General features: G+C 42.5%; 2 protein-coding genes across 2 annotated transcripts; one reads left to right on the top strand and one right to left on the bottom strand.

The window, feature by feature from the left end:
- On the bottom strand, positions 1 to 2,176 carry LOC121597211 (endocuticle structural glycoprotein ABD-4-like). Its single transcript, XM_041922808.1, has 3 exons — positions 2,017 to 2,176; positions 1,213 to 1,334; positions 1 to 471 (listed from the first exon to the last, which is right to left on the bottom strand). Exons 1-3 carry the CDS (start codon positions 2,023 to 2,025, stop codon positions 198 to 200), a joined length of 405 nt encoding a protein of 134 aa, XP_041778742.1. The 5' UTR covers positions 2,026 to 2,176; the 3' UTR covers positions 1 to 197.
- Positions 2,177 to 10,761: 8,585 nt separating this feature from the next.
- Positions 10,762 to 12,347, top strand: LOC121595794 (pupal cuticle protein 36a-like). The gene is made up of 3 exons (XM_041920020.1): positions 10,762 to 10,897; positions 11,010 to 11,298; positions 11,419 to 12,347. The coding sequence occupies exons 1-3, from the start codon at positions 10,880 to 10,882 to the stop codon at positions 12,114 to 12,116; spliced, it is 1,005 nt and encodes a 334-aa protein (XP_041775954.1). The 5' UTR covers positions 10,762 to 10,879; the 3' UTR covers positions 12,117 to 12,347.
- The last annotated feature ends 6,456 nt before the right edge of the window (positions 12,348 to 18,803 follow it).

Raw genomic sequence — 18,803 nt, forward strand, 5'->3', positions numbered from 1 at the left:
TTTTTCAAGTGGCGTGCTTTATTACGCGTTTGCTGCTCATTGCCCTTAGCATAGGAGCTATCCTAAGCCAAAGATCGGTGTGTCGTGTCAGAGATGTGTGTTTGATGAGATGTAAGTGTACGGTTGTTTACAAACGAAGGTTTTGGAATGCGCTGAGTATTGGCCGGTTTCATGCAAGCGGTGTGTGTGTTTGGGGCTTAGCGCCGCCGGTTCGCCGACGGTGGCAGGCTGGCCAGATAGTCTAGCGCTTTCTGGATCTGGGGCGGGATCGGCGGTGGAGTCGGTAGGTGCGCTCCGGCCGGTTGGAATCCATTCTCATCATCGGCGGTATAGCTCAGCTCGACCACTTGGCCGTCCGGTGCGGTGTAGGTGATAGAACCGGCCGCCACAATTACGTCACTCGTGTCGGGACTGTTGGCACGCTTGAGCGTTCCCGTTTCCTGACCTCGGATACCGTTGGCCGTTTCGTAACTGTGCGTGTGTATGTGTGAAAGGAAGAGACAAACAGAGAGGAAGATAGGGAGAAGATGAAGCAAAATGAACAAAAAAGCGAGAGTGATCAAACAATGTTGCATGGGGACGTGATCGTGACGCATGATGGTGGTGGGTGAACAACAGCAAAACAAAACAACAATCCCAAAAAAACGCTCAAGAAGAGGCGCAAGCTGCATTGCACTGGACCAACTTCGCGCCATTGAAATGTGCTAATCTCTTGCGGGATAAATAACAGCGCCCGCGGAAGGGGGGTTTGGACTGTTGCACAAAGTTCCCATCATTAGATGGGTTTCCTTCCAGAATGGAGTGGGCGTGACGTGTCGGAAGTTTGCGAGGCTGCACACTCACACAGCCCTTAACGTACGATCGTCTGGCAGCCCGGGGGGAGAGAGCTATGCGAGACGGTTCCCAATTATCGTAATCAAATCTTTCATTATCAAGCTAATTGCTGCAGCCCCGGTGTTGGTGTCGAGGAAAGCAAAACGTGGCCAATTACGCCGCTCGATCGTAAGTTGCGGCTGAAGCCTTTTTTTGTCTGTTGTGTCTGCTGTCTATCATGGACGATGTAAGGGAAACGAGTGCCATTTTCACACGTTTTGCCTTTACGTGTTTGATATGCAAATTCGGCGATTTGTTGAATGGCGTGTGTAGTGGAGTGGTTGTTACTAGGAAAATGAGAGAGAGAGAGAGAGAACAAAAACACGACAAGTGTCTTACCTGTACTGGTATTGGCCGTCCGGTTCGATGTTGTTATCTTGCTGCAGGATTTCTGCCTCAGCGTCTGACCTTTGCGGTGCGGACAGGGCAAGCGTAGCGCAAGCAAGCAGAAGAACAATTTCCTGGACAAGAAAGAGGGAACAAAAAAAGTACAAATTTTGAATAAGTTATATGAAGCACATCTACATCCTACAGCGTGTTCGCGAGTCATTATGCTTTCAACTAACATTAACGATCAAAGATAAGAAAAGCGTGGCGCCTTGCCTCTAAATAATTCATTAAAAGTAATAAAGATAATGCATTCATTCAACTGCGATTTATTTTTCCTTTCTCTTTTTTCGCTGTGTTTGCGTCCGTTCAATTCATGCTCCCCTATAAAATCCTAACACAAACAAATGTTCGCACTTGCTTCGTCTCGGTTGGGGCGAAATTTGTTCACCCACCCGAGAAGTGATGCAAATTTTTGCCTTTTTGGCAATTTGTATCTTACACTACCACCTTCCTTCCGGTTGGTTTCGTAAGTGTAGCCGGAGATTTGTTTTTCGAAGAAACGAACCGAAAAGCTTTTGATGTAATCGCGGCCATACACACAAACATGCAAACACCCGCACAAACGTACGCACTCGCACTTAAGAAAGCAAAAGATTCAGCGTAAAAGGTGCAATTTGGGGCGATAATTGCACGGCCAAAGGTACCCGCACGGAGTCACCTTACAGATATTACTTTTCTGCTTCGCGTATTTTCACTTTCGATGGCCCGTTGCAAACGGGCTGTGCGATTTGTTCCGTCACACTTCCTACTTACACACTTCATTGTGACAAGAGCGTTTGTATGCTTTTTCTCTCTCTCTCCCAGACGTTCGCAAAGAACCGACACGGACGGATGCTGCCGGGGAACTAACTACTCAGGTGCTAGTGGCTGGTGTGGCCAAACGGTAGCTGATAGTGGATGCCTAATGAAAGAATAGAAACACCGGGCATCGTATTTATAGATGCGCTTTGTGCCGGTCACCCTTTTGCATTCTTGGTGTGGTTGGTTCCATTCGTACCACCCTCGCCTTCAACACGTCTATGGGCATGCGGGTATGGGACACGTACGTCAGATACATCAAGCAATATAATAAACAAATGCAATCGACGGTACGCAGCGTTAAGTTGATGAGAAGGGGAAATGATTGTTTTGTAGTGAAAACGGTGAGATTAGAGAGATGATTTAACACCTTGTCGGGGAACTCGCATCTGGGCTGGTGTTTGTAACGTTGAGAAACGAAAGTGCATGCTGATCGTTCAAGTACATTGTAAGCATAGTGACAGTGGGTTGACCATGTGTGTTTGTACCATTACGGTGATTCATTTCCATTTTCTGGTGTTATAATTGTCCATATTATCTGGACTAATTAATGCTGTCTGCATATATCAGGCATTACAATTAATATGAAGACGAATAAATGATTTAATTTACATGAGCATTACCACTTCCTGCTTCGATCGCGATCCAACCAATATTAGTATCTGCCACCATTCACCTCCTCACATTTAATAATTTGCAAAAAATGTAGAACTTTGCTCGTCTACTCCGTCGGGCGACACCTAACGGCTATGGAATCTTCCAACACCGGTGGTCGTACGACTGTTGGCAATAAATTTGCCATTTCCATTCACTCCACTAAACGGAGCAGAAGAATACGCATCATCATCATCATCATCATCATCGTCACTGAAAGTATCATCCTGCTTTGCCCATTGATCACGTGACACTGTATGCCACAGAGCCGAAAGGCAAAGCGGTTGACAGCTTAGACGCTTGCGGATCAGTGGCTGCCGGTATGCGATTGGGTGGGCGCATACCTTCCCCTACATCGAGCTGCTATGCATCGAAGGAAATGCATGATTAATTCTGCAACTGACGCAACGTGGTGACAATTTGTTCGGGCGCAGCCTGACATTTAAATATCGAATAGTGCGAACCGTTGGCGAACCGCTGGTGCCATCAGGCATTGGTTGGTTCGCACCTCGCTGGAAAGGAAGGAGCGTTGCAATACACCGGCAGCGTAATGTCAATAGTTCGAGCAAAGGATTATTGAAGTGTAATGATAGATTTGTCTTGAAGATGATTGTTGGATGTGATGTTTAAGACATTCGCTTAAAACAGGGATCGGCAAAGTATGGCCGCGAAGTGGATCTGAAAAGTGAGATAATTTCATCAGGATTTGCTTGTATGTAAAGCAGAAAAACGTGAAAAAGATAATTTTTGAAGTTGCTGAAGTCTCACATACAGTACTAGACATAACCAGCAATCGAGAACACAAGGCTTGGAGGATGTTTTTTTTTTGTTTGAAAGAAAGTTTTCGTTTCCCTTGTATACAAATCGCCTATCCATTTAAGACTCACGAAAGTCAAATAAGGGGGTTTTTATACATGGGCACTAAATTTTCCCATTTTAGGGCATTGGAAATTGGAATCGCTGTTACATGCGGGTTATTCTGACGCATAAACATTACGATACAACATAGCAGGTTGTATATTTGTATTTATACTATATTTTATTTTCTTTAGCAGTTCCTGTCTATCTAGGCAACCTAAGATGGTAATTAAAATGAAGAATACTAATGATAATATGTTGCTGGGAATTATGTTAAATACAAGAACCGTCAATACTTATGTTTAAAAGCAATACTACTCTTAGAATCTGAGAGTTCTGTTGGCGTTTATCAGGCCTACATTAATGACGTTAGGCTGTTTTCCCCGTTCAGCTTGATAGTCATCAGCTCGAACGACTCAATAATATGCCTGTCGTGGGTTCAAGCCTGGAATGGACTGATTATTTCGGTATAGGCTGGCTTATCGGCGTAGGATGTTATTTTTAACGTGCATCAACATATTTTTTGCTATTTAAATTGATACAATTTCATTTTTTTTCTATTTCAAATCGTATATCGTAAATTATACTACGTTTATTAGTTATAGAATCAATGTAAAAAGGAGGATCAAGGAAAAATCTAAATCACGCGCCACTACATAAGCCTTTTGTTTGTTTTTTTTTTAGCGTAGTTCAGTTAAAGCTGTTTAATATGTCTTTAAATGTCAGGCTTGATATACGATACAAGCTTTCAAAGGCTGTCCTAGTAATTTAATGACTATCGTAATTTAATGGGTTGTTTTTGTATAGTCAGAGTTTCTGCGATCAGAGTTTTGCTTAGTCATAGTCATAGAACATGAAATATAAAGAGCATTTTTCAATTCGATTACTATTTTAGGGCTTGCAGAGAAACATAAAATAGAAAACAATAAAAGGAATACACAAAATCTTCACTTTATTCATTAGGTTCTCAATTTGTCAGATTGTTTGTCTTTTATTGAAAAAAAAATAGACTAAAATACAGATTTTTAAGTGACTTATATTAATGCACACCACAAAATATCCATGGAGAATACAAAAATATCATATTGCAATGTAACGTGCTTAGCTAATATTTATCGATGTTTATAACCCTACTCTTCATAGGAACCTAACGCACTTTGGTACCGATCTCAAAGGGCAGATTTAAAATTTAGTAAATGATTACATTTATGGACTTCTTTGAATGACGACCTACACATTGCAGATAACATTTCAGCGCTATAATGAGCTTAAATAATCATTTAACCTTAAGAGATAAAATTTATTTTCTTGCCAAATCCTCGATAGTGCATACTACAAGCAATATGTTTAGTTATTTATTTTTACTTATTTATTTATTTATTTATTTATTTATTCATTTATTTATTTATTTATTTATTTAACTTTGTGTATGACATCTTTTTACTAGCCTCATTGTTATCAGTTCTTGTGCTAACGATTTATATGCTTCGCAAGGTATTTCCCCCTTGTTGTTTTTCCTTATACCGGTGATACTCGGTTGTATTATTAGAATTATTATTATTATTATTATTTACTAGCAAGCAATATGTACATGAGTGTATTTTTTACACAGAAAGTATGTTAGAAATAGAACGTCGGAAAAAAGCCACTCCAAAACTAGCATGCAATCCCCAAGCTTTTACCTTCATTTGAATACAATTTGAAAGCTTCTCAAGCTCGAAAAGCTCCAGCGTCACATCCACAGACGATGTTTTTGGTCGTTTCTTCGCGATCACTTATGCTAATGGCGTAGGATCGTATATAATAGAATTAGCATCTCGTGTGACTAGAAGCCGCAACATGGCAACCCTAGAGGAGATTACACATCATCAGCGAAGGGTACGAAAATATAGCTCCGCATTATATGCTTCATAATCGCAAATCATTTCAAAGTGCCTATTACTGTGCGCTTAAATGGTACGTCACTAAGGAACATTTCCATTAGCCACGACGTTTGGGCAGATTGGCTGGGGAAGAACACACCTCATTGTGTCGAGCATTGGAAAGAAGTATGAATGTTTTCTCATTCTTCTGCCGGTAAGTGTTTCTCTTATGCTCGTGTCGCTCTAACGTGTCTGGCAAAGATACTTTCGTTCACCTTCCCAACATAGCCCGTGTATGCTAATTTAGCTTCACGTCAAGGAAACATCGCACGGCATTTTTTCATTTCCTTTCCTTCGGATACTATCATTTGGATTCTACCAGTTTTGCCGACTGCTCCACACACACAGTGCATTACCTCATCCTGGCCAGGATGGAATGACATTTTTGCTGCAACAGAGCGCTGTAAAAATGTTACCGATGGGGATCTGCACCCTGATAAGTGGAATGCATGCCGTGTGACAAACGGTTTCGCCTTTTAGGCCAACCCCATAAAATTCCATTCATTTCGAACGGTGTGGTAGTCATAAAGACAGATAAGGTGGTTGCACATGTTCGTCCTTTTTTTCCTTTCCAGTTTTTTTTGGATGTCATGATGCTCATTTCGCTTTCAAGCGCCCAAACCAAAGCATCATCAAATGTTGTGAACGTTGAAATCGAAAGCCCTGGAAATGGTGACCTTAGAACAGTGCGACTTGCTGGCTGTCTCTGAACGCTCGCATCCTGTTAGAACGTTCTGTTTAGGTGGTGTTTCTGATCTATTTTCAGCAGAACCGGTAGAATCTCCCAGCTCTCCTTCTTCAGGCTAAAACTGGTTCCGGAAGCGATCATCTTACAGCGATCGAACCGGACCCATCCCTCCGTTCTCGAGGGGTTTGCGGCTGTTCTTTTAGCTGAAATTGAAGACGGGTGAGCCGTCTTCGCTGGCGTCATGATCGTCAACCGTGGGTTGGGTGGAGCGGATCGCCGACCGGCCTGTTTCTCACTATCAGCGGTGAGGAGTCGCCTGATACTTTGAATTTTATCGCTATTTCGATTTGAATACCGATCCGGTGTAGGTCATCCGGGCGGCTCGGTACGAACTGGCTCTGCCGGAGGCGCTTGATATTTGTCCGTCAGCTCGCCAGGTTCAGGTTCAGGTGGCAAGAATTGGTTCAAAGGCACTGGTTGCGCCATCCGATCGGTCGCAGTGCCATTTTGGACTTCTTGGTCCTACTCTGCAATCCTCGCCCACGATTGGCGGATTGGGAGGATGGGGGTGTGCGGCAAAACTTAAAAAAAACGCATACCATCTAAAACAAAGCATCACCATCATGTTACGGGCAGAAACGAGTTCAGAGCATATCGCCCGTTTATGGCACCGAGGGAGAGGGAGCGGCAAAATATTTGCATATTTGCCTTCAGTGGCATTCCTACAGCTGCTCCGAAGCAACCACCCACCCCACCCTACCAACCAGCGAATGTTGAAAGTGAAGATAATGTTACCACCGTGTCTTTGTGCCCATGTCTGCTAGAACGGATTTCGCATATTGGGAATGATGCGACCCATCCTCGCGACCCTCAATTTGCATACGGAACTGCACAAATTCGCGACGTTCGGCGACCTCCGCCGACGCCGTCACCGTTTTACCTTGGATCGATTCTATCTTACCACCTCACCCACCAAGATTTGGTGAAGACTTTCATCATTCCTCTCCTCTTTTCTCCGCGTTGTTGTGGTTTGTGAGACGATTTTATTTTGATCGGTTCGCTCGGATGCTGCTGGAGCCGCTTTAAATTTGTCCAGTTTTTCCAGTTTTGTCTCCGCGTCGGTGGAGTGTGGCTGGATGACTTTGTTCTCCTTTTTTGTCTCTCCCTCGTTTCCCTCATTTGGGGTGTTGTTGTTTTGCTGTTTGAGCGCGTTCCTCTCGCCAACCTTCGGATGCTCTGGGGACGATCGACTTTTCATGATCCGAAGATGATTTGCTTGGGACACCGCCGCTTGGCGCTGAGAAGTGTGCGTAATTAACAGATTGATGACGGGTTCTAGCGCTTGATATGTCATAAGTGTGTGCTTGTTTGTGTCTGTTATTGGCAAACTTTTTCCACCTTTTCCAACCCAATGTGACTCGACGGGTTGATTGGCAGCAGCAGCACCAGACGGTGCCGGTTTTATAGGTTGCCGAATTCAGCACGCAACATTTCTTCACCTGGCGGGGGGTCCTCGGAGCAGGATGTGGGAAATTAATTGTAACTTACTGATTAAATTTTTGCGCCAACAGCTATGGCAGAAGGTAACCAGTAGACCGCGAACGGACGCACGGTAATTTATATTGTTTTGACAGACGGGAGTTTTGCGGATGGTACGGTGGCTTGAATAAATTAATGCAACCGAATGTGCGATGATGCTAGGTTTTGCAATATGAAGCATTAGCTTTATTAAACGAAGGAGAGTTTAATATATTATTAATTACATTTACAATACACTGAAATGCTTTTATCTGATGACATCACGTTGTCCCCCATCAGGGGTTGCGAGGTCTGAGTTATATAGGACTGTGAGTCATCTAGGTGCGCAAGCCATTTGATCGATTTTATACTGAAATTGGTTAAATATTGCAGATCTTCTTTTATATATTTTATAAAAAAAATAAACATTATCTAACCAAGAAGATTGCATCAGTACCAGTTTAATCTGTTTCTTGTAAAACATGTCCGAACTAATAGCTTGCCTTTACCTGGTCGATCGGTTGTGCTGCACTGATCAAACAAATGCAATAAATGTAAATCGACGAATCAGTCCAATAATGTCCAATAACGCTTTTTACAAATGTATTCCATGCGTATCTTATCTACCTGTTGTTGTCGTCATCTTCATCGTGTGTGATATTCGGAGAGCATCTTATCATACGAATTTAACCATTTATGGCGGCCAATTTCGTGCGTAGGACTGGAACTAATGTAGCCTACAATAAATGGGGCGTGTTAGAACGACCAGGACTACTAGCACACTAGATAACGAGAGCTGCACACCTTTTTCCAAGGCAATTGTCAGAGGTCATGGGAGCTCTGTTCCACGGGGCCAACGGCTCAATGTCACCACGTTCCTACGCTTTGGGTAGGGCATCCGGAACTGTTGTATCGTGGTTGCGGAGGTGACGCTTCGATAAATTTCTTCACAAAGCTGCGAATATTTGCAAACCAGTAACGGTGTTGCTGGAAAATTAACAAATATATCCCGTGCCGGTTACCGATCTTAAGAGTCTGTGAATCAAGGCCTGAAGGTGTCCCTTGTTGAATGCAAATTCTTATAATAGGTAGACAGCAGAGAAGCTTTTTTGCGGGAACCAAATTGGCACCGGCACTGTGCATAAAGTCTGGCATTTTTTCAGATGTTGTTTTGATTCCAGAGAAGTTTTTGAATGCAGTTATTTGTTGGATGTAGATATATTGAAATGCATGCATCAAATTATTCATTGAATCTACAAAATAAGACGAAAAGTATTTGCTATCATTATGATTTCTAAATGAATCTCATAATATTAATGCTCGTGGTGTTGCCTGTTTTTATACACTGACTTTAGTTTTGTTAAATAAACAGACTTTTGTGCAAAGAAAAGTGTTTGGGTATTTAAACATATTGCAAAAACTAATTGTTGTATCAGTTAGTGTAAGAAATTTAAGATCTTCCATTTTTGTTTAGAAAAATATTCATTTCGTAGTTTGGTACTGATGTGAAGCGTTTATTCTGAAATAATATTCTTATGTCTGGATATCTGATATCTGGAATGATATTTAAATATAATAATAGAATTTTACTTTTACGGCACAATGAAATGACACCATTTATGTTTCAAAATAAGCTAGACAATATTTCATTTAGGATAAATATCTTAATTTCTTCTTATCTAGCGCATCAAATTAATGTTTGATTACGTTTTGCTTACCATATCTTACAGATAGTTGCTGTTAGAAAGATATAATTTTTCTGATTGACATTATCCCGAAAGAAATGATACTTTGGAAAGGATTTTGAGAATCTGAAAATCCTTTACGCTGTATTGAAATTTTTTGAACCAAGTTTAAACTGACTTTAGTGAAACATGAATTTAACAGAGCTTTAAAGATATTGTATCAATTCATACTAGCAACAATTTAACCAACCTTCATTAACACATAGGTTTGGTCGCCATAGAAACCGTTCAGAAAACTTCAGCCACTTGCCCAACATCGCTCACATTACATCATACGGTATGTGTGAACTAGCAGCGGTTTGGGCCACAAACAGCTCCGAATGAATGGCGTGGATGATAAACGCATGCTAAAATGCAAAACCCCTGTACCGTAAAGTTCAATGAAGCCAAACACCCACTTGAAATCCGTGTGTGCGCACGCTCTAGTTTGTCCTGATGCGTAGCGCTACACCGATGAAGAAGAAGATCAAATCTCTCAGCTCTTACGCTTAGCCACACGCCGAACGACCCTAGTTCAAGGACTTGACCGTGGAAGCTGTGCTCCGGAGTCGCATCCTTTTTGCCAAAACCAGCCACCGAAAGCATTCCGGAGCAGTGGCCGTTCGGGGTTTCAAAGCGACACCCCCAATCACCGTGCAGAATGGGCGACAAAAACCGTGAAGTTGGATTTATTTAGGTTTTTTGTTTTGTTGCTGTGTGCTTCAAGCTTCTTGTTCTTTAGGGATCTTGGCCCGAGCTCCATCCCACTCTCGCTTTCGTTCCGGAATGCGGCGAGCTCGCACCACGGTTGGACTGGGGAGTTATAATATATTATAATTGATATTATATGTAGATCAGGTGGCTTCTTCGCGTGCGATCCTGTGGCTGGTGTGGAGACGTGCGCGAACGATCGCACGCCAGCCAGCCAGCCAAACGGCACCAGAAGAAGACGGCGATCACGGAGAGAGATGTGCGTGTGTGTGACAGTTAGAGTGGGAGCGAGCGTGAGATGTACCATTTGACTTAGATATCGGCAAACGCGATAGTGGGGCTAAGTTCGAAACCGTCATCCCATATGGATTTGGCTGCTAAACGATCCAAAAAGTGTAGATATGTGTATGTTTTTTGTTGCTGCTGCTGCTGCTGCTTCTGTTGTTGTTGTTGTAGTTGTTGTTGTGTGTGGTCCAGCTGCTTAGCTCGGCTTTGGTCATTTTATCTGGTTTGGCATGCGTGCGATGGTAGGTATGTGTGTGTTTCTGCCGGACGGGGCAGAATCTTCGTTCAAACTTTTCGGAGCACATTTCGGCTAAATCGTACTATAAAAGCTACGCGAGCGCGAAGATGCTACAACATTAGTTCTTCTGCTTTCGGCACAGTATAAGCCTAAAGGAGGAGCAGCAGTGAAAGTGCAAATATCAGTTTTGCCCCAGCAAACCGTTGAAACGATTTCCACCATGAAGTGTGTTGCATTGGTAAGTGTGGAGTGTGCTGTTGGTGCTGTTTCGAAAGTGTTGGCTGTACAAACCTGGAAGCGTTCTGTTCTAATTTTCATCCGCTGTGAATGTTTGTTGTGCTTCTCTGCAGTTGGCGCTGGCCATGTTTGGCTGTGCTCTGGCTCAGGCCCCCGTTCCGAACGATGGTCGCTACTATCCCGAGTACTACGAGACGAAGTGGGATGATGGCCGCTGGCGTCCCGACGGTCGTGGCCGTTACGACGATGGCAAGTATCGTCCGGGAGCGCCGGGCAAGGTAGGCGGCTCTGGTGGCTTCGGAGGTGCTGGTGGTGCAGGAGGATTCGGCGGCGGTGCTGGCGGATTCGGCGGTGCTGGTGGTGCTGGAGGTGCTGGTGGATTCGGCGGTGCTGGAGCTAGCGGTAAGTTTCACTTTCAGCTGAAAAGGCTGCTGTCTATGCTGGCTATGGCTTATTTGGAACTTTGAGCTTTATTCTTTCTAAACTCCGAAAATGGCATTCTAACCCTATGTTTCGTTACAGGTGCCGGCGGTAGCCGTTTCGGAAGCGGATCGGGCAGCGGCAACGCTGGTGCTGGTGGTTTCGGTGCCTCGGGCTTCGCTAGCGATAGCGGCAGCTCGTTCTCGGCTGGTGCGTTCAACGATGGCGGTGCTGCTGGTGCCGCGGCCGGTGCTGGATCTGGATTCGGTGGTGCTTCGGCTGGTTTCGGTGGTGCGGCCGCTGGATTCGGTGCTGGCGCCGGTGCCGGTGGTGCTGGAGGATCGCGCTTCGGAGCTGGAGGTGCTGGTGGTGCCGGAGGCGCTGGTGGTGCTGGATCGGGATCGCGCTTCGGATCGGGTTCGGGCTCGGGCTCGGGTGCGGGCACTGCCTCGCGCTTCGGAAGCGGCAGCGGAAACAACGGTGGTGATGCCGGATACGAGAAGATCAAGGAGCAGGTGAAGCAGTTCAACGACGACGGATACTACTACAAGTACGCCAACGAGAACAACATTGAGGCTGCCGAGTCGGGCAAGATTGACGACCGCAACACCGAGAACGAGACGCTCCGTGCCAAGGGATACTACGAGTACATCGGCGATGATGGCCAGAAGTACCGCGTGGACTACGTTGCCGACGAGAACGGTTTCCAGCCGCTCGGCGACCATCTGCCGACGCCGCCGCCGACGCCCGAGCCGATCGCCCGTGCCCTGGAGTACATTGCGAGCCAGCAGCGAAAGTAAAACCATTCTGTTTGAGAGCCTCAAGTAAGCGAGGCAGCCAGCTTCGTCAGAAATCAGTCAGAAGTGTCAGTCAGTCATGGGGACATTGTCGCCACCGTGGCTTGCCACGAGATGGGTGCAACAACTTTTCCAACGATCGATTCGCTCGATCCCGCCACAAATGAACTGTGTTCTATTGTAAATTATTAGTTTTCGACATCGAATAAACGAGCGTTAAGTGAAATTTTAAAATTCTGCTTATTTTTAATCCAATTTCCGAACGAGTTTCACTTTCAATTGTCTAGAATTGTTTGCGAATGATTTATTGCATAACATGTCGCACCAGTTTGTGATCATTTACCACGCAAATGTGCCATGTTTTAATCCAAAATCATCCGTTTGTCGAACAAACTATATCGGGAAACGCAACAAATTGTTGTATGCACTACAAGTGAATACATTAAACGACAATCGTTCACAAAAATGGGTCTCTAACCAGCGGACATTTATTATAACAAACATTCTAATCCACCAAAGCGTGTGTGAGGGAAAGAAACGAAACGAAAAGAAGAAAAAAAGACACTCCATCAATGACAACCACTGCAAAAAAGAAAAGCATACAAATTTGCATTTATCGATCTCATGATGTTTTCCGCATTGATCCGTGGCACGGTTCGCGAAACCCACGGAACGATTTGTGGCGGTGATTAAACACGTCAATATATTTCCGACCGAGCATCGCGAGCGTCAGTCTTATCTGTTTCTGTGTTTTTTGTTGTTGCTGTAGGATGAGATCGATTTAAAAGCACTCAACCAGCGAGGAAAAGGATCATGGCAGATAATCCAAACAGTAAAAAGAAGAAACATGTGACACGTTCCACGGCGATCGGGCCGACGTGAAGCCATCGCCAACGAAATGGTAATCAATTTATGCGGGGCTTTGTTTTGGCTTCTTCTGCTCGGACTGGACGACCTTGGAAGATTTGGTGCTGGATGGCCGTCTTTCTTTTGCCTGCGCTGGACCGACAGGCCTCCGCAGTATAGCGAACGATATCATAATTAGCAGGTGTGTTTGCATACACCCATCAAGTTTATGGATTGGATTTGTTAACTGTAACGTTGGCCCCAGTTTTCGAGGCGATGCGATTAAGCAGACCGTAGCAATGGAGCCCTTTGCCATGCGTCGAAAGCGAAAGGGTCACACGATTGGATGAAGACAGAGCTTTTCTTTCGAACCCTTTTTTTCACGTGCAGTAAAGGTCGCTTTGGAAGGTTTCTGATAAGTGATAAACCACGCCAGCCGGTTGGTTAGCGAGTGGCCAAAAATATCGTGCCTGGGACGAAATCTTAATTTGAACCCGTTCTGTTCAAGGTCGGCGCCGCTCCCTTCTGAAGATGGCAATTTTGTCACACCCTCGAAGATGTCCCCCCGCCGTGATCGGCTAGAACTAGTATAATGAGGCAGGAACGTTCGCGTCCCGCTGACATTTCCATTTTTCAAAATGAGGAAATTATTAAAATCCAACCTCTAGTGCGGAATGTACGGTGTGGCGAATTCCGGCAGCTAATTTAATGGAGCCGGCCTACGATCATTAGGATCGGAGCATCGAATGGTGATCGAATTTCGGAACCGCTGTCGCGAGATCGGTAGGGCTATAATTTACGTGTCCAAAAATGAAACCCTCCCGTGTGCCCGGCAAACCGGTAAGCCGGCCCCGGGTCGTGACGATATGATAATGTGACATCGTATTTTATGGAACCATTTTGTCTTGGGGTGGTTTTGTTTAGGATTTTTCCCCTGTAAAAGGGCTACGAAGGGCTTGCAGCCAGATGGTTTCGGTAGGTCGGGTGGAATTCAGTGTGTTGATCCAGTTTGCAACCACTTGCCTGTCAGCAAGTAGTAGCCGCTGGCCTATGTGACCGCGGAGGCATGTAAGCTGTACCCGTTGTCTGATAGGTGTTTGTGCATGCATTAGCTTTTTTGTTTGAGATCGCGTCCAACGGGCGAGGCCGCGATCGCGATCATCTCCCCAGCTAAACTGCTGGCACGTTGACATTGAGCTTTTATTTATGGTGTGGCCAACCCCAGTCGACATGGCTTACGCCAATGGTAGGCGCATCGCTTTAAGAGGGATTTTATTTATGGTGTCCAGTTTTTCCACCTTCCCGCCGAATCTTTCACCTACCTCTGGCGGTCGGTTTTGGTGAAGTTCCGGAACGCCAAACAAGAAAAAAGACAAGAAAGCAGTATGGTGCCGCAATGATTGTCCCTTTTACGGGGTAGTTTTGGGGTGAAGGGAGAGAAGCAAATTAGGCTAGATGCTCATACATCATCCGATGCAGATATATAGATTGGGTTAGGGTTTACTAGATTAATAGATTGCATTGACAGCACGGAAATAGGATTAGAGTAAGCCGTAGGAATTTTTGAGTTATTTTATTAAACAGGGTGTGATCTTTAAATAGCAGATTATTTTTCATCATTTGTAATCGTTTGAGATATGAATGGGGAGTTATTTATTATAATAACATGTGATTGAATGGCGAAGCCAGGATCATACGTTTTATTTATATTTTTGGGTGGATATTTCCCACAGAAGAAAACACACATTTCGTAAATGGTTTCAATCTGTTTGCATCCCAATTAAAAGTAATTTCGGAAGTCTATGCACACTATTGTTATTGATTAATAATAAAAAAAGTTCACATGCAGTTTTTACTAGATGCTGAGAGCACTTGAGGTTTCAAGTGCTATAACATAAATACATTTTATACAAAATTGAAATATTTGTAATAGTTTTATTGTCATTTCACCATTAAAAATGTAGTTTGTGTAATGACACATTTTTTTGCTAGAGGTTATTAACTTGACAATTAATAAATGAAGTAGTAAAGGAATTAAAAAAACTCAGATAAGCTGCGTGTTATAGCTGCAGCTTGTTATAGAGCAAACCTTGATTGTATCGCTATCCTCAAGATCAGTGGTTCTCAAACTGTGTTCGACCAGTGGTCACATAACTGATATAATTAAGGCTAGCGCTTATTCATTGACTAGTTTAACTGGTCGTGTTATTAAAATCTCAGTGTAAATGAATGGAGAGATCGCCATGAATTAATATTCTTTTTTATCACAGGCGTCATCCATCAATTACGTAACGCCAAAGTTCCAAATTGTAACCTAGTATAACAAACTGCAATGTTGTTAGAAACCCCCCCCCCCCCCCCCCAATTACAAAACAACTTCCTCATCCAAAAGCTTATTTTGTGGAACAAAATTAGATTTTTTGTAAAAAGGTCCTTTTTAACATTATTGCGGTACGTTCATAATTTTTGAAATGAAACAAGATAAACTTATATTGCATTTTACATAAAGAAAAGTTGTCCCATACAGCAATCAAATTCAAAAGTGAATACAATTTGGTTCTTGCATCACCATCATCAGAAGCGTATTTCATCCAGCCATCTTCCTGATCCTGCGCATATATGTCCATCTTTCCAGAAATGATTCTATGGCTTTAAATAATGTACCATCATCTAATTTATTATTCTATTTCACAACATATGTGATGCTAAACATGTTACGCATGTCTTACAAATTGCGAACAAAATCGATAGTGTTTGCAAGTGTTTGGCAGAATTATTCATAAAATTACGACCAATGATCAACTATAATCAAATGCGAGCCTTTACAATCGAATACGCGTCACTGCGGTCGTTGCAGTAATGAAATGCAAAGTTACTACGACGATCCTTTGGTAAGTTCTTGTGTCCGTGGTAACCAAATTCCGAAGTGGGTTCAACCCTCGTATAAGCCGACCCCCTACCAATGACGAACTATTTGGCTGTGTGGTATATACCTTTCCTTTCCTATTTATCCCTTTTCCTTTTTAGGCCGGTATAAGAGCAAAATTCAAGAAAAAGAATTACGTTCATTTGTAATTTAAAAAACGCATTTGTACATTTTATTTTGCGTTGAATTACAAAAGTTCTACTCTCCCTTTTCCCTACAAAGATTCCTCCCTCAAATCGTTACGATTGACTACACCCCTTCCCCATATCAGCGTTAGGTAATTTATTAGTGAAGTTATACATTTTTTTTCATAGCTCTCAGTGGTGGTCAATATAGGAATAACTATTTATATAAATGTTATCGAAATTAGGCTCAACACTATATGTTAATAAGAAACAACGGTCCATTTGATGGATCATTGAAATACGACATATAGAGGGTGCTACCAAGGTGTATTTATTAAGGAGGTGAATTAGTAGCGCGTTTGCCGGGCGCCATCATTGAGTATTGTTATGTAAAATCGCATATAATTTTCTATACCCCCTCAAGCCCTACCCGATTTTAATAACGGACCCCCAGTATTGGGGTCTGTTGGGGTATGTCAAGTTGTGAAATGTCAATCTGCTCTAAAGCACTTCAACCTCCTAAAATTGATACACCTTGGGTGCTACTTGCGTTTGCGTAGATAACAGGCGAAATAGATCGGCCATCATAGCAAAAACTATTTCTTACGAGACGAAGTTAGTCTGAAGAAAAAGGAGCAATGACCGATATGCCAAGGGAGCGAAAGAGAAATTCCCGACCGAAGAAGATTTTGCCGCGCGTATAAGTCCCCAAACGAAGATTTAATTTTTTATCCCCGCCTGAAATAAAGGATTCGAAAGAACTTTTTGCGTTTACTTTTCGTAGACTTGTGAGTTAAGAAAAGACCCTATTGCAGCGTTGCAACACTACATATATTAGTTTTGAATACGAGTAATGACAAAGCATTGACAGCATTAAAGTATCATTAGTTTGTTCTTTGTATAACAACTTGAATAATATCAAATTGTGTTTGAATATTATATTCAAGCAAAATATGTTTTATTTTTAAGTCAGGCTTTTATTATTCTTGCAATCGAGATGTTCCGACGACGAGTTGAATATTGCTAAGGAAATCAGGTCCTCCTTACAACTAAACTATCCCGCTTCTAATTGTGGTTTCGAGGTTTCCATACAAATGTGTCAAGCATGAGAGTTTAATATATGAAAACGTCTACGGGCTCTTTCGATTCCAAACTGAAAGAGAAAGAGATTCGATTGAAACCAGTCAAATTTCTCCCAAATTTCTCGACTTGAGCCGAAATAAAACATAGAATAAGCCTGAGTATCACATCTCATGATTACTTCGGATTCATCCTATCCATTGAAGTGCCATAATTGGCACATAATTCTTATAATTCACACAGTTCTCGAGCCTGATGTGGATGTAGACACACTATTTTGGTAAACTGAATTCAAATAATTCTATCAAATAAACAAGTTTAGGGGATGCCATACGTGAAAAACTAGCAATACGACCAGTCAGATACTTTATAAAAATAAGAAATTGAATTTTTCAAAGTAGATCATCCACATCACTTCTCTGTAAACAATTTCATTCTCACCGCCCACTAAAAACTCCTTGCGCTATTTGGTGTGCAGTAGAGAAGCACTTTGGGAATCTCTGCTTAAGCCACATAATTTTTGTAATATATAGGGTTTATTTATTCATTTCTACTGCTATATTATATTCCTCATGTAGGTGTGATTCCTAAAGCCGTATTATCATAGTAATGGCAGTGAAAAATACTTTAACATAACTGCGATGCACCTTAGCACCTTTTTTATTGACTGAAACTTTTTCTTGTAAATTATTAAACTTCTTTGTCATTGAATTGCGAAAAATGCATACATTTGACTGATGAACATATACAGTGTGACCACATGGAACAGAGCGGTATTAAGCACTATAATTAAACTTTGTGGTTAACCGTCGATTCGTTACATAACCATATAGTTGGATTTGTAGATGGTTAAGAAATTATGTTCGGTGTCGATATTTGCACTAATTCATGAACTTATGAACTTATGAATTCATATACATCTACGGATTACTTAATCAAATTGGGATCAAATTTGTTTTTACCAAATGACCAAACTGAGAGTTCTTAAACATTGCAAATATTTTGTTATTGGAATTTACTATAGTCTATTACGCAGTGCTTAATGATACATGATGATAGAATTGCTTCTCTAATAGGATAAACGGGTATCTTTTCTGTAAATAATGCTACTATTTTAATTCCCTCCTTCTTGATATGTAAATCCTATACATGATAAAATGGTAAGTAGCACGGAGAAAATATACCAATTTAAACGCATATGTTGTTCCATTCGTTGAACAGAAATAATCAAAACATTTAAAATGATAAGAACGGTCCACTACCACCGTGATTAAATATTGCTTAATTTATCCTTTAGAAAAAGGTTTTTACAACAATTTGTTCAATATGTTCCCAAAAGCTAAGTAAAAATAGAGCGAAACAAAAGGCCAACACACAGCAAACGAATGCAAATAAACCACTATAAATGGTACTATCTCGCCCTAATGTTAGACGGTGCGTGGTCAAAAACAGGATTCGGGTTTTTTTTTTAAATTAAGGCACCCGTCTTCTCGCTTGCCCTGTCAACCAGTCAACAGTCGACAAGTCCATGGGTTCAAATGTTTTTTGAGTCAACGATGGCGAAAATAATACGGAACACTGCTCGGCAACATAGATAACGGCCCACGAAACGGAGGAAGAATTCTAACGATCGCTTAAAGGCGATCTTGTTTTTCGACCTTTAGCGTCGATGATCTTTTCACATTTGCAGCGCAAGGATGATGAGCATCGGGC

Source organism: Anopheles merus, chromosome 3R (assembly GCF_017562075.2).
Source record: "Anopheles merus strain MAF chromosome 3R, AmerM5.1, whole genome shotgun sequence".
Taxonomy (NCBI): domain Eukaryota; kingdom Metazoa; phylum Arthropoda; class Insecta; order Diptera; family Culicidae; genus Anopheles; species Anopheles merus.